Below are 12,883 nucleotides of genomic sequence, written 5' to 3' on the forward strand. Positions count from 1 at the left end.
ATACCATTAAAAATCAAAATTTCAAAAATATTATTAACTCTAAGATTTCTCTTAATGAATTTCTCCTATAGTCTTTTGGGTCTCCCTCTTCTCATTTTCTCCGGGTTAAATATCATATAACCCATTCTTTTAAGGGACATATCTTTTGTGATCTTTTTGGTACATGACCAAATCAATTTACATTCTAAATTTTATTAAATTTTGTCTTTCACAATTCTTATTAGATGTAGTTAAAATTGATCAACCATTCAGAAAGGAAACTATTTAGCATAAGGGGATGGTGAAGGAAGCCATATAAAGTAAAAGCTTAAGAAAAAAGCATGGAGATGAATTTCTATAGCAATGAAGCATATGTTAAAGGGTAATATTAAGTGCACCTAGCATTATTCCTGGTGCATGTAACATTTTAAGTGAATGGGTAAAAAATCTGTTATTCAAGTTAAATTGTATGAGTCATACAGATTAGGTTCGTCTGTATGAATCATGCGGATCAAGTTGATCCATATGAATCATACAGATGAAGTTGTTCTGTATGTTTAAATTATACTTACGGATCAAGTTCATCTATAAAAATCATACAAATCAACCATGAACTCACATATCTTCGACGTAAAGTAATTTTGAAATTAACAAAAAATGTTGGGTACACAAGTAATAAAACTGGTGCACCTAATAACACTTTATGTTAAATCTCGACAAATCGGAAGAAAGTAGGAAAAATTAAAGAAGTATTTTTCACTCTCCTCGTATTATTGGAATGAAAGAAAAAGACAATTGTTAAAACAGAAAAGTGTTGCTACAATATTTTTTCACACTTGTTTATATTACACTTGTGTGGAAAGAAAAGGTGTACAGTTTTATACTCAATGAAATTACAGCATTTGAATGGATATTTATTAAATATATTAATATTGTATAGAAATAGTTTGCTCCTAAAATTTATAGAGTAAAAGAAATTTCGTTAGACGCTACAACGACCGAAAATGTACCACGGGCCGGAAAAGCAAAACAGAGTCCGTTTTTTTCAAAATGCAAAATAAAAAAGTTAGAGCATAATTTTGTGACACGTGGAACATTATTTTGGTGACTGGGCATATTTATAAATATTATCGATAATTTCTAGCAAAGAAATGAACCTCCGAAAATAAGAAACAGGAACAAGAATAATGATGACAAAATGAGAAAGCAGAGGAGAAGATTAGCTGGAGACGAAGGGATGGATATGGATATTGTAGGTGTGTTGCAGAATGGGTCACGTGTCCTCTTCGACGGGACGGGAGTGGCTGGTTACAAAAATGTAACTAGGTTATAAATATTAATATTATCGAAAAAATATTTTATTTTGGAAGCAATAATAAATGAAATTTTGGGAGGTTCAAACATCAATTTGTATATCCAATTAGAATTAGATAGAAAAGAAGGGGAATAAGGAAACCCTTCGCCTCGGTGCGCATCCAATCCAATCTAATCAACAAAAGAAGAGTAGAGCGAGAGTGGAATAGAACAAAGAAGATGAGCGGCGCCAGCAGCACTATAAGGCTATCGCCGATGGTGAGCGTGTCCCCGAATTGCAATTGCTCATCGATGATGGTGATGAAGAAGACGACGACGGCGGTGGCTCCTTTGTGGATGAAAAGCAAGAGCGCTAGGGGTGGTATTAGGTGCGAGGTGGCTATTAATGCGGTGGATGAGTCGACGACGTCACCGGAGTCGAAGATTGGAGCGCGTGTGAAGGTGAAGGCGGGTGTAAAGGTGTACCACGTCCCCAAAGTAGCCGAGCTTGACCTCACGGGTCTGGAAGGCGAGATCAAGCAGTATGTTGGCCTCTGGAACGGTAAGCGAATCTCCGCCAATCTTCCTTACAAGGTTCAGTTTCTCACCGACATCCCAGCTCGTGGTCCTGTCAAGTTTTTTGCCCACCTCAAGGAAGATGAATTCGACTATCTTTAGTCAATCACCCACTGTTGTTGTATGTAATCAACCCACCTCCCTTTTATTTACTCGTTTCTGTTTTAATCCCCTGCCCTGAATTTTGACTCCCTTATTACTATGTATTTCATATAAATATCAATTAAAATAATCTTGTGTTGGATATTTGCTATCGTTGTTGCAAGTTTTCGACGATAGGCTAAATGAATTATATCATATGAATTCATCTTATACAGTCATCCTGTCACTTGTGTTGCTGCTAGTTTTAACACTTCCATTTCCTCCTCCCTATAAGATAATCCTTCTCTTTTTATTTTATTAATTATTGTTCTTTTGATGATTTTATGGTGTAGCCTCAATCATTCTAATATTCTTTAGTATTTTGTAAAAGCAATCGTATCCTTCGGCAAATCTGTTTTTTGAACTCTGATGTTTTGTCCACTTTCATGTTAGTCTCTAGTCTCTACAAACTGGAAAGAGCAACTATTGGGATTTTGGTTGGTTCAAGTACGTAGTAGTAGTTCACTTTTAACGTTACAACTTGTGGTTTTTAAATTTCATACCTGTTGTTCTTTGTTAGAGCATTATGTGTTCTGGTATTGTATAAATTAATGGGAGAATACCTCGTACTCAACATTCACTGATAGGCAAGTAGTTTTCCCGAGTATTTCTTGCTGATATCTAAAGTTTGTCGCTTGTCCATTTAACATGAAACATTAATAGATTTGATTAGTTGGACTATTACAATGAAGGGTTGTTTTTGTTTGTAGAAATGAATCACTCTTATCTTATCCCTCTACTTTCTTGTGCATAATATTTGCGAGTAACGTGGTTTTATGTCACTATGGGGTTTGGGCCAGCTACCATGTTCATTTCTTTCTGCCATTTTCTCAGTATGATTTCTTATTTTTTTTAGAAAATATTGTTGTGTTTATATGTTACATTAACGCGTGACTTCATTTTGATCCAATAATTAGGTGGAACAGAGCATGCAAAGCATAAAGAAATTACAGATTTTTGCTCTTAAGTCATGTTTATAAAGAAATTACAGATTCTTTCAGAGCATCAGAACGAACACATTGACATGATTAGTTTTTGATTCACAAAGTCATCTATTTTACTAATTGGATTGAGGCCTATCACGAGTCCTTTCAATCTTTTCAAGAGTTTCAAGAGTCGTAACCTTGTAGGGTAGGTTTCACAATGAAGCCAAAGAAATTAAAAAATAAAAAACAACTAGGAATGATTTTGAAAAATCTACGAGTAAATTTTTTGAAGTTTTACGAGGATCAACTAGGCACCGATCACAAATATGCTAGTAAGTAAATACCAGGTAAAAGCCATTGCAATCTCAACATGAGCCATTCAGTCTAAATTGTAATTATGTATCAAGAAGATCAACGAACATTGATGAAGGTATTCTGTGAAGCTTAAAAATTCTAGAAGTGGCAATTTTTGCTGTTCTGTAATTCAAGACCAACTCAATCATCCTCCCAATCAAGCCGCAATAATTCTGCGTTACAACTTTCAAAAAGATGGCGTAAGTGTTCTAGATTGTCAATTTCGGTTCCATTTAACCTTCAAAACCTATCAATTAGAATATATAAATGTTAAAGCAAATAGGCATTAAAAGATCATCCATTTTAAGTGAACAGTGTTAACTTGTAATCAAAATATGTATAGAACTAGTAATGAAGATTGAAAAAGTGCAGAAATGGCAAACGTAAAAATGCAGCACGGGTTTCAAATGTTTAACGTGTGTTCATGGGCACACATTAGAAAAACCAGACTTCCTAACAATATAAATATATAATTCTGATGATAATTGAAGCGAATAGTTATAAGCTTTTAGTTTTCAATATCTACTTAAAATAAAATCAAAATCTGTCACTCAATAACTGATTTTGCTAACTATTTTGTCTTTAAAGGATAGATCTATGCTGAATTATTTCTAAAGCATACTTTAGTAAGCATTGACTAAGGGGTATAGTGAATAGAAACTATGGCCATTGCATGATTTACTAAAAGAATAAAACAATAAATAACTTAACCATAGACAAGTTGGCACCTGTAATTCTGCGAGACGCTCTTATCCAGCATCAATATCATCCATCAGAACCTAAAACGATCAAGATATTATTAAAGAATCCGGAACCAAATATCTGCATTCATTTGCTAAAATAAACTCATAAGGAATTTCTACCACACAGTAACTTAATAGTTATTTTTAATGAGAAAGTTCACTGTAGGATCCCCATAGAACTTAGGCAAATTATTTTCTTGCGTCTTCTCTCCTTTGTCCAAATTATTTCTACTTGAGTTAAATTTTAATATTAATTTGACACGGTAAACATCAGGAGATGCAAGTTTTCTTCTACCCATTTGAGTGTACTATAAATATAATGAGTCATTTTTTTATCCTCTAACTTTAAAGTTACTTTTTTTTCCCTTAAAATTCATAAAATGCTCTTTTTTAGTCCTGTATAACATGAGTTGGAATAAGAAATTTGTAATTTGTGATAATTTTTTACCAACAAAATTTAATTTTTTTATTTTTATATTTTGAAGTACATTTTTAGTGGTTAAAAATTATCATAATCAAGTAAAAAAAAATTAAAAATCTATTAATAACTTCAAAAACTGCTTTAATTTTTTTATTGACTTGATTTTGATCGTTTCAAGCCAACAAAAAATAATATTTTAAAATATAAAATAAAAAATCAAATTATGATAAAAATGTCAAAAAATATGAATCTCTTATTTCTTATTTGATTCACACTTTGCGAAGGACAAAAAAGAGCATTTTACAAATTAGAAAAAAAAATAACTTTAAATTTAGAGTACTATAATGAAAATACTCACGAGACTAGAAACATATTTAAGCCTAAATATAAATATCATTCATAGTGACAAAAACTTATATGGTGCTACTTAACAAGATACTTTCTGCATAGGCATCATATGGCAATCCTTTTTAGTCTAGCAAAAGAAGTAACATTCACGTGGGGTTAATCATGGGCAAAATTATACTTTTGGTCCCTCAGTTTATCTTCAATTTCAGATTTGGTCTCCCTATAATTTAATTCATAAATTTGGTCCTCAGTTTTATAAATCCCTGCAAAATTAGTGCAAAATTAGTCTTGGGAGCCTGATTTGGATGTTGACCATTAACTTCAAACGTTGACTGCCACGTGTCAATGCCTCGTGTCAACGTATGAGTGGTTTCCTGTAAATACTTCATTTTTTGCAGGTAAAATTGCACTTTTGGTCCCCCTATTTTACTCCAATTTCGATTTTGGTCTTCTTATAATTTAATTCACATATTTGGGCCCCCAATTTTATAAATTCATCCAAATTTCATTACTGGAGAAGTTGTATTTCAAATTTCAAACAAAAATATCATTGTCATACATAGGCCACTTAAGTGGTCGTATACACATAATATCGCATGGGGGAGCAAAAAAAGAAAACAAAGAGGGAGTTATTATAGAACCTGTTAAAGTAAGAGATCTGAAAATTTTAAACCCAGGTTAGGATTCATGCGTCACTTTCCCAAGTTGAACAAGTCCGGAAGTGGGAGAGAGACAAAGAGTGATTTTTCTCTGGATTCCAAATCAGTGAAAAACTTGTGATAAAAAAGAAGTGCGAGATTTATCAAGACCTACCATGTCTTTAGCACGAGTGGCTAAACCATTCAAAAGACTAATTTTGCAAAAAGAATTTATAAAAGGATTTATAAAACTGGAGGACCAAATGTGTGAATTAAACTATAGGGGGACCAAAATCGAAATTGGGGTAAAACTAAGGGACCAAAAGTGTAATTTTACCTACAAAAAATAAAACCTTTACGGGAAACCACTCAGACGTTGACACATGACATTGACATGTGACATTGACACGTGGCAGTCACACGTGACATTGACACGTGACAGTCAATGTCTGATGTTAACAGTCAACGTCCAAATCAGACTTTAAGGACCAATTTTGCAGGGATTTATAAAACTGGGAGACTAAATTTGTGAATTAAATTATAGGAAACCAAATCCATAATTGGAGATAAAGTGGGGGACCAATTTTGCAATTTTGCCGTTAATCATGTCAACAAGCTTTACAAAGGTAGAGACACTGTTATAATCTTAAGAAAAGAAATATTATTGGAAAAGCTAAGGAATGAAGCACAAGAGCAGATGATAATCCTCCTAGAAGAAACTAAGAAACCCAAAAAAGCCCGAGCAATCGAGAAAGGCACAATGCATGAGGAACCTGTGCCATATCTTGGCAGTAAACAGGGGCAAGTCTGCTACTGGGCAAGCACATTACTAAGAAAGGTAGGAATAGCAAAAACATCAACTATATAAGATCTGCACTAGAGTTAAAAAGACTTTCACCTGAGACAGGATAACAAGTTGTTGATTTGCTTTCTTTGGTAATTCTCACAGTGCCCGTTCACACAAACGACGAGGTGAAGTATTATACCAGTCCTCCCCATACTGATGAAGGTATGGCCGAGTGAGTGGAATGAATAACAGGCCAGCAAAAAAGTAATAACTTTGAAGTTTATCAAACTGATGAACTGGAACTAAGGGATGGATCTGAAATGTCAATAGCAATATATTTAACAAAACTATTGTTTAAAACCAGTTGGTAACACAATTATAACTAGCTGGAAATGGATCCACCAGCACTTTGCAGGGGGAAAAAATGCAGCATTGTACAGTTAACAATCTCCCCGTTCAAATAAATCTCTCCTTTCTTCATACATTATAAAACATTTAAACTAAATTAAGGGTGCGATCCCATTCTGTTTAAAAGAAAAAAATTGCAGGGGATCTTAATCCATTATAAGTAGGACAAAACAGTAAAATTACTGTGACTAAAGAACCATAGCCTGGAACTTAAATTCAAGGTTTTACAAGTTTTAAGCGGTAAAAAGAACCTGAACAAAAATTTGCGTAGTCTTTCAACACTCAATATCAGACATAGAATTCCATCTCTTTAGCATTTACTCCATTAAATTAAAATTTAGAGAGTCAAACACCAAAGACAGAAAGCATTTCAACTTGTTTTTGCTCCGTAGAGAAAGCATATGCACAATCCTTTTCTATAGCAAGTTGAGGACAATCATTATTTATTAAACAAAAAAAATACATAATAACTTACAGGTTGGAGTATGCTACTAAGCTCATGCTCTTGCCCATCCCGCAGAACTCTGACTAATGCCTTTTCATTAGGTTTCTTCATAGACACCAAGTGATCAAATGTTATCCGTTCTCTGTTTCGAAAAGGAACTGCAGTATACATGTCATATTCTGCCATGAAGTAAATGGAATTATGGAAAATCATTGGCCAAAAAGCATAATTCATGAAAGTGTTAGAAAATATGAAAAATAACCAATAATATCTTGATTATATCTTAAAATTTAAAGCATCTCAGACTGTCTTTAAGATTCCCCCCAACTTAGGCGGTATTAGAGTATACCTACGTTGATGGGTTCTTTTCTTTCTTTGTATCATTACTGACAGCTGTTGTAACTAACCAACTTACTTCAGTTAGTTAGTCACACAGTTAGAGCAGTTATGTTAGTTAAGCTCTATATAATCTGAGCACGTAACCTCTATTCATTGGATTGAATAATAATATCTTCCTCTCTTTCAATCTCTCTATTTTTGTCTTTCTATTAATTGGTCAGTTGGTTATGTTACTAACTGTAGTTAGATAGAAACTGTTAAAGTTAGTTTTCAGTTACACTCTCTATATAAAGAGCTGTAATAGAGCTTTGTAACTTGGTTTTTCATTTTCAATCAATGATAAAATTCAGCTTTCCAGCTTCTCTAAAATTCTATCAATCAACAGGAGAGAGGTGGCCAAGGAGGTGGTGGAGTTGTTGACCAGTGCTGCAGATGGTGCTAAATCTTCAATTGATGCTAGTGATAGGCTAATATTATATATTGAAATAGCTCGTCTATATGGAAGTCTTGGATACCAGAGAAAAGCTGCATTCTTCTCAAGGCAGATTGCACGGTTATGTCTGCAGCAAGGAAATAGATTGGCTGCAATTAGTGCCATGCAAGTTTTGACAATGAGCACAGAAGCTTATCATGTTCAAAGTAGATCATCAGTCTCTGATCATTCTTTGCACAATGTGAGTTCATAAGCCTAACCAATCAGAACACCTAATTTTGTTCGACAATTAATATTCCTAAATATATTTAAGTCATGCTTGTGCTTTTGTTACATAGGAATTTAGATATATAATCAATTTATGCATTGAGCAGAAAGTTTTCATTGATTTGGCGTATTTGCATTGAAACTATAAATTATTGGTTGCTATGATGATAGAGATAGAATTCTTCTGGCCGTAGTTGCTTATCTCTTATTTGGTTTTCTTTGCTTAAAATGCTGCCGATTGTCGATTCCTTTCTCTTATTGGTTTTAACTTCATAATTCTAACCATGTTTCGAGTTTTGATTGTTACTGCTCATAAATGTTTTCTTGTAAACTCTTGGGAGTCATTGCCCATATTAATACTCAAAATGCCACATGTTCTACAAAAATGATGTTGGCACTATTATTTTAGGTTACAAGAGACAAGCAACATTCCAAACTAACAACTAACATCAATTAAACTTACATCAAAGGGCAAAAGATACAATTCAGATAGACATCGAAGATGATTTTAAATTCCAAAGGCAAAAGAAAAAATTCAAATAATCTTTCAAAAAAGCATCTGTCTTCATTCCCTCACACTTGTGGTGGTGGGTCAAAGTTATCCCCATCCGGCCACCACCTTAGGCGAAGAAAGGTAACACCAAAGGTTAATACATAATGCTGTGAAGTAGTACAAAGATATCGTAGCATCCCATAAGGCTGCAAAGTACAACAAAAAAACCCATATCGCAATGTTCTAATTTCTACATATTCAATAACAGCAAGAAGTTACTACTGTGCATCATAGCAATGGCATAAGGACCATTCGAAGTTAAGAGATTTTAAACAACTTGATTATCATAAAAAGAATATATATGCATGTTACCCTTTGAAAAATATTGTAACCTCTCAATTTATTTACTTGTAATTTTATCTCTCAATTTATTATGTATACAATTCAAGAGTTTAATAAGCAACATCGTGAAAACTATATTGTAACTACTCACAAAATCATCCTTAGTATAACTTTTACAAGGACAAAGTATAGAAATTAAACTCTTAATGTAACCAGCCACAACACAAAGACATATGGATAAGAAATTGGTGATCTTAAATTCAAAGTTAGGACCAGAGCTACAAAAGAGTCAAGTAACATCCCAAATTAACATCAGTTAAACCCCTTTGAAAGGGTAAAATATACAATTAAGATAGACATCCAAGACAGTTAGGGCAAAATATACTATTCAGATCACCTTAAAAAAAAAAGCATCTACCTTCATTTTCTCACACTATTGTGGTGGCGGCGGGTCAAAGTTATCCCCCTCCGGCCACCACCTTGGCCGAGGAAAGGTAACACCCTTAGCTCTTGCCACATCCAACAGGGTGCGATGGTCATCGTTATTTTCTTCAACAGTGCTCTCTAACTTTGAGAAAGCTTTAAGCAAAGCAAAAACATCAAAAGCTTTCCTTTTCTCCCCACCCCCACCGTTCCCACTTCTTCCACTTCCCGTTTTAGCCGTCGACCCTGTAATTGAGGGTGGCAACACCCGACGCAGCTCTGGCCCTGCTTCCTTATGGTCTTCGTTAAGTTCTTCAACAGTGCTCTGTAACTCTGAGAAAGCTTTAACCGCAGCAAAAAAAGCATCCAAAAACTTCCTTTTCGCCCCACCCCCACCGTTCCCACTTCTTCCACTTCCCGTTTCAGTCATCGGCGTCGACGCTGCAGTGGAGGGTGGCAACACCCGACGCAGCCCTGGCCCTGCTTCCTTATCAGTCTTCTGCTCTCCAGAAACGGCACTTTTGTTCTTACCCTGCTCACTCTTCTTCTTCCCCGGCGATTCCACAACCCCATCACTTGACTTGGGCCCCTCAGCAGATTCAGACACGCTAATGCTCACATCCCCACTAAGGGTTTCTAAATTTCCCATTTCCTCTCCGTTAACTTCTTCCACGTGAACATCCGAAGACCCTAACTCGGAATCCTTCCCCAATTCGAACCAAGCATCCACATCATCCACGTCGATGAAGGCGTAATTAACGACGCAATGGTTTTCGGAGGGGGAGGTGGGAAGCGAGGCCTCCTCCGGCGTGTGGAATACGTCTTCGGGGACGGAGTCCGGCAACGGCAGCATGTCGATGTCATGGGAGGCGGAGGTGGCGGTGTCCTGTACTGCTCCGACAAATGGAGCAGTGGCCAAGATTTGTTCTTGGGATGGAGATATGTGAGACAACTCCAAAATGAAGGCCCAGGGATCGAGAACGGACTCATCATCGTTGGAAGCCATGGTTAATAAATAGTGCTACTGTGAGATTGATTCGTTGATATTTAAGCTTGGTGAGTCACACTCTCACTGTCGAGACGTTTCGACTGCGTCGTTGATTAGACTTGTCACAATTTAATTTACACTTTAATGTTATTTTTAAAAAAGAAAAATTACTTGGTTGCTCTCTTATTTTTATTTTAAGTTGCAAATTAACTTTTCGAAAGTTAGAAAGAAAGTTTTATTGATATAAAAGACTACAGAAATAGTAAAAATGTATTCTTTGAGATACTCTTTCAAAGAAGATTGATTGAAATGATAAAATTATATAAATCATACAATATTAATGAATCTCTTTTCTTATTTTTTTAATAAATTTTAATCAATTAAAAAATTATGTTTGAATAAGGATGTTTTTAATACTCTCATACAAGATTAATATTCTCTTAAAAAATACTAACAACAAAGTCTTAAAAACATTTTATGATTGATTGATCATATTAAGATTCACAAAATTTTGTAATCTTTTTTATAAAAATACCTTTCACGAAAACAAAAATTAGTATTCATGTATCAAATACACAACAAACATTAGTCGTGAAGGGTATTTTTGTTAAAAAAAATACAAAATTTATGAGCGGTACCAAAAAAAACCTCTTATTAGTTGAACATTCATGAGTAGATTTTGTGCCACCTTAAGGCATTTTTTTCTGCACTCATACTTTTTTTTTTCTACACCCAATAGATTTTCGACAATTCTAACATTGTTCTTCTTATGAGTCATACGAATTGACAATCCATATATGAGTCCTTACGAATTGACAATCAGTATGGTTCGTATAAATTTATAATTTGTATGAGTCAAGAAAATTCCTATGATTTTTACATATATAAATTTTTATTAAACCTATGATTTTTATTTAAAATATATATATGTAAAAAAAATACATTATTATATCATCATTAATTGTTATAAAATTTATTATCTAAACTTATATATGTATTAAATATACATAAAAAAAATTAGTGTTATATATACATTAGAAGTTTAAAAAAAAATTACAATCAAAATTTAGCTCTCTCTCCTAGTGTGTGCTTATTGTTGCTTTTCAATACTTTCATTTGTTTTGCATAATTGTAGTGGTTTATACTTAGCCCAAAAAATAAATTACAACATTACAGAAGATTTTATTTGACAAATTAGGGTTTAGAGGTATTTGACTAATTATGGTTTATGGTTATTTGATCAATTAGGGTTTAGGGTTATTTGACTAATTAGAGTTTTGGGGTATTTGACAAATTAAGGTTTAAGGTTATTTGAAAAATTAGGGTTAAGGGGTATTTGACTAATTAAGGTTTAGCGCAAGCTATCTAGCTTAGCCTAATTCCAACCCGAGGAAAAATTGTGTTTAGCGCGAGCTGTCAGGCTTAGCGCATACCTTCAGCATTAATTTATGAAAATTCATAATTTTTGTTTATTTGTATAATGGGCTTGAGCTTGATGTAAATATGCTTTATTAGAGGCTTAGTTATCTTCTTAAGCCTTATTCTTTAAATACACATAAACTTTTAATTGTAAATTTTTTTGACATAATTGAAATTAAATTTGTGCTTACAGAGAGCTTAGCCTCTTCTTTGGTTTTTTACTAAAAACTAAATTGATTCTTATCAAGGAAGTTATTCCTTTGTGGCAAATCCTTCTTCGGCTTATCGATTCTCCGTGGATCATGGCATCATTTTGTTCATTTTATCCATATTTTCTGTTTTTTTGTTCTTGAGTTCTTGGAAGGTCAACAATAGTGGTTCTTGAATTTGCATCTGAAACGATCCGAACCAAGCGTCCATGGCTTGGATTGCATCACATGGTATCAGAGCTTGAATCTGAAGAGCAGTTCAAAATTATATCTATTAATTAGGTGCAACTCTATCATTTTCATTTTTGAGTTTTCCGAAAAAATGAGAAACTGATTTTTGTTCGATTCTTGTTTAATTGTGTGTTTTTGAGTCAATCTTGCATGTACCTTCGATTTTCCTATCTTTTTGTTGAATTTGGAGTTTATTTGGTCATAATGTGAGTTTGGGTTGTTCTTCATGACATTCATAGCACTACTGGAAAAATTATGAGTTTGGTTAAAAAAAATTATTGGAATATTGGCTAAGTAAATAGATAAGTTGCAAAGAAATTTTGAGAGGAGGATAGGAGAGAGATACAAAGAAGCACTCAAGAGTTGAGTGGTAGAATGGAAGACATAGAGAGGATGAGGCATCATAGGTCACCTTATTCTTCTCAAGGAACTGATGATGGCTATAAAGAAGGTAGAAGGCAAAGGCAAAGGCATAGGAGGAATAGGGATGGAATGGATGATGTGAATGTCAAAATTCCCAAGTTCCTAGGTACTTATGATCTAGAGGCTTACCTTGATTGGAAGATGAAAGTGGACCAAAATTTCATTTGCAACAATTTTAGTGGAAAAGAAAAAGCAGTTGGCAAGCTTAGAATTTGAAGGATATGCATTGGTGTGGTGGGATCAAATTCAAGTGGATA

At 34.1% G+C, this 12,883-nt stretch overlaps 2 protein-coding genes across 8 annotated transcripts; one reads left to right on the forward strand and one right to left on the reverse strand.

The window, feature by feature from the left end:
- Positions 1–1,512: 1,512 nt before the first annotated feature.
- On the forward strand, positions 1,513–2,160 carry LOC100799564 (ferredoxin-thioredoxin reductase, variable chain). Its single transcript, XM_003524526.5, has one exon. It carries the CDS (start codon positions 1,513–1,515, stop codon positions 1,948–1,950), a length of 438 nt encoding a protein of 145 aa, XP_003524574.1. The 3' UTR covers positions 1,951–2,160.
- A 1,126-nt stretch (positions 2,161–3,286) lies between these two features.
- LOC102664979 (uncharacterized) lies at positions 3,287–10,504 on the reverse strand. 7 transcript variants are annotated; one of them, XR_005891674.1, is made up of 6 exons: positions 9,352–10,504; positions 7,914–7,958; positions 7,090–7,217; positions 6,318–6,521; positions 3,998–4,048; positions 3,287–3,516 (listed from the first exon to the last, which is right to left on the reverse strand). XR_005891674.1 is itself a non-coding variant. In XM_041015826.1 (2 exons), exon 1 carries the CDS (start codon positions 10,360–10,362, stop codon positions 9,367–9,369), a length of 996 nt encoding a protein of 331 aa, XP_040871760.1. In that variant the 5' UTR covers positions 10,363–10,504; the 3' UTR covers positions 8,528–8,797; positions 9,352–9,366. The 7 variants fall into 7 exon arrangements, 1 of the variants encoding a protein (XP_040871760.1); XR_001388217.3 differs by having other exon boundaries at positions 7,090–7,238; XR_001388219.3 differs by lacking the exon at positions 7,914–7,958.
- Between the last annotated feature and the right edge of the window lie 2,379 nt (positions 10,505–12,883).

This window comes from Glycine max, chromosome 5 (assembly GCF_000004515.6).
Source record: "Glycine max cultivar Williams 82 chromosome 5, Glycine_max_v4.0, whole genome shotgun sequence".
Classification (NCBI taxonomy): Eukaryota; Viridiplantae; Streptophyta; class Magnoliopsida; order Fabales; family Fabaceae; genus Glycine; species Glycine max.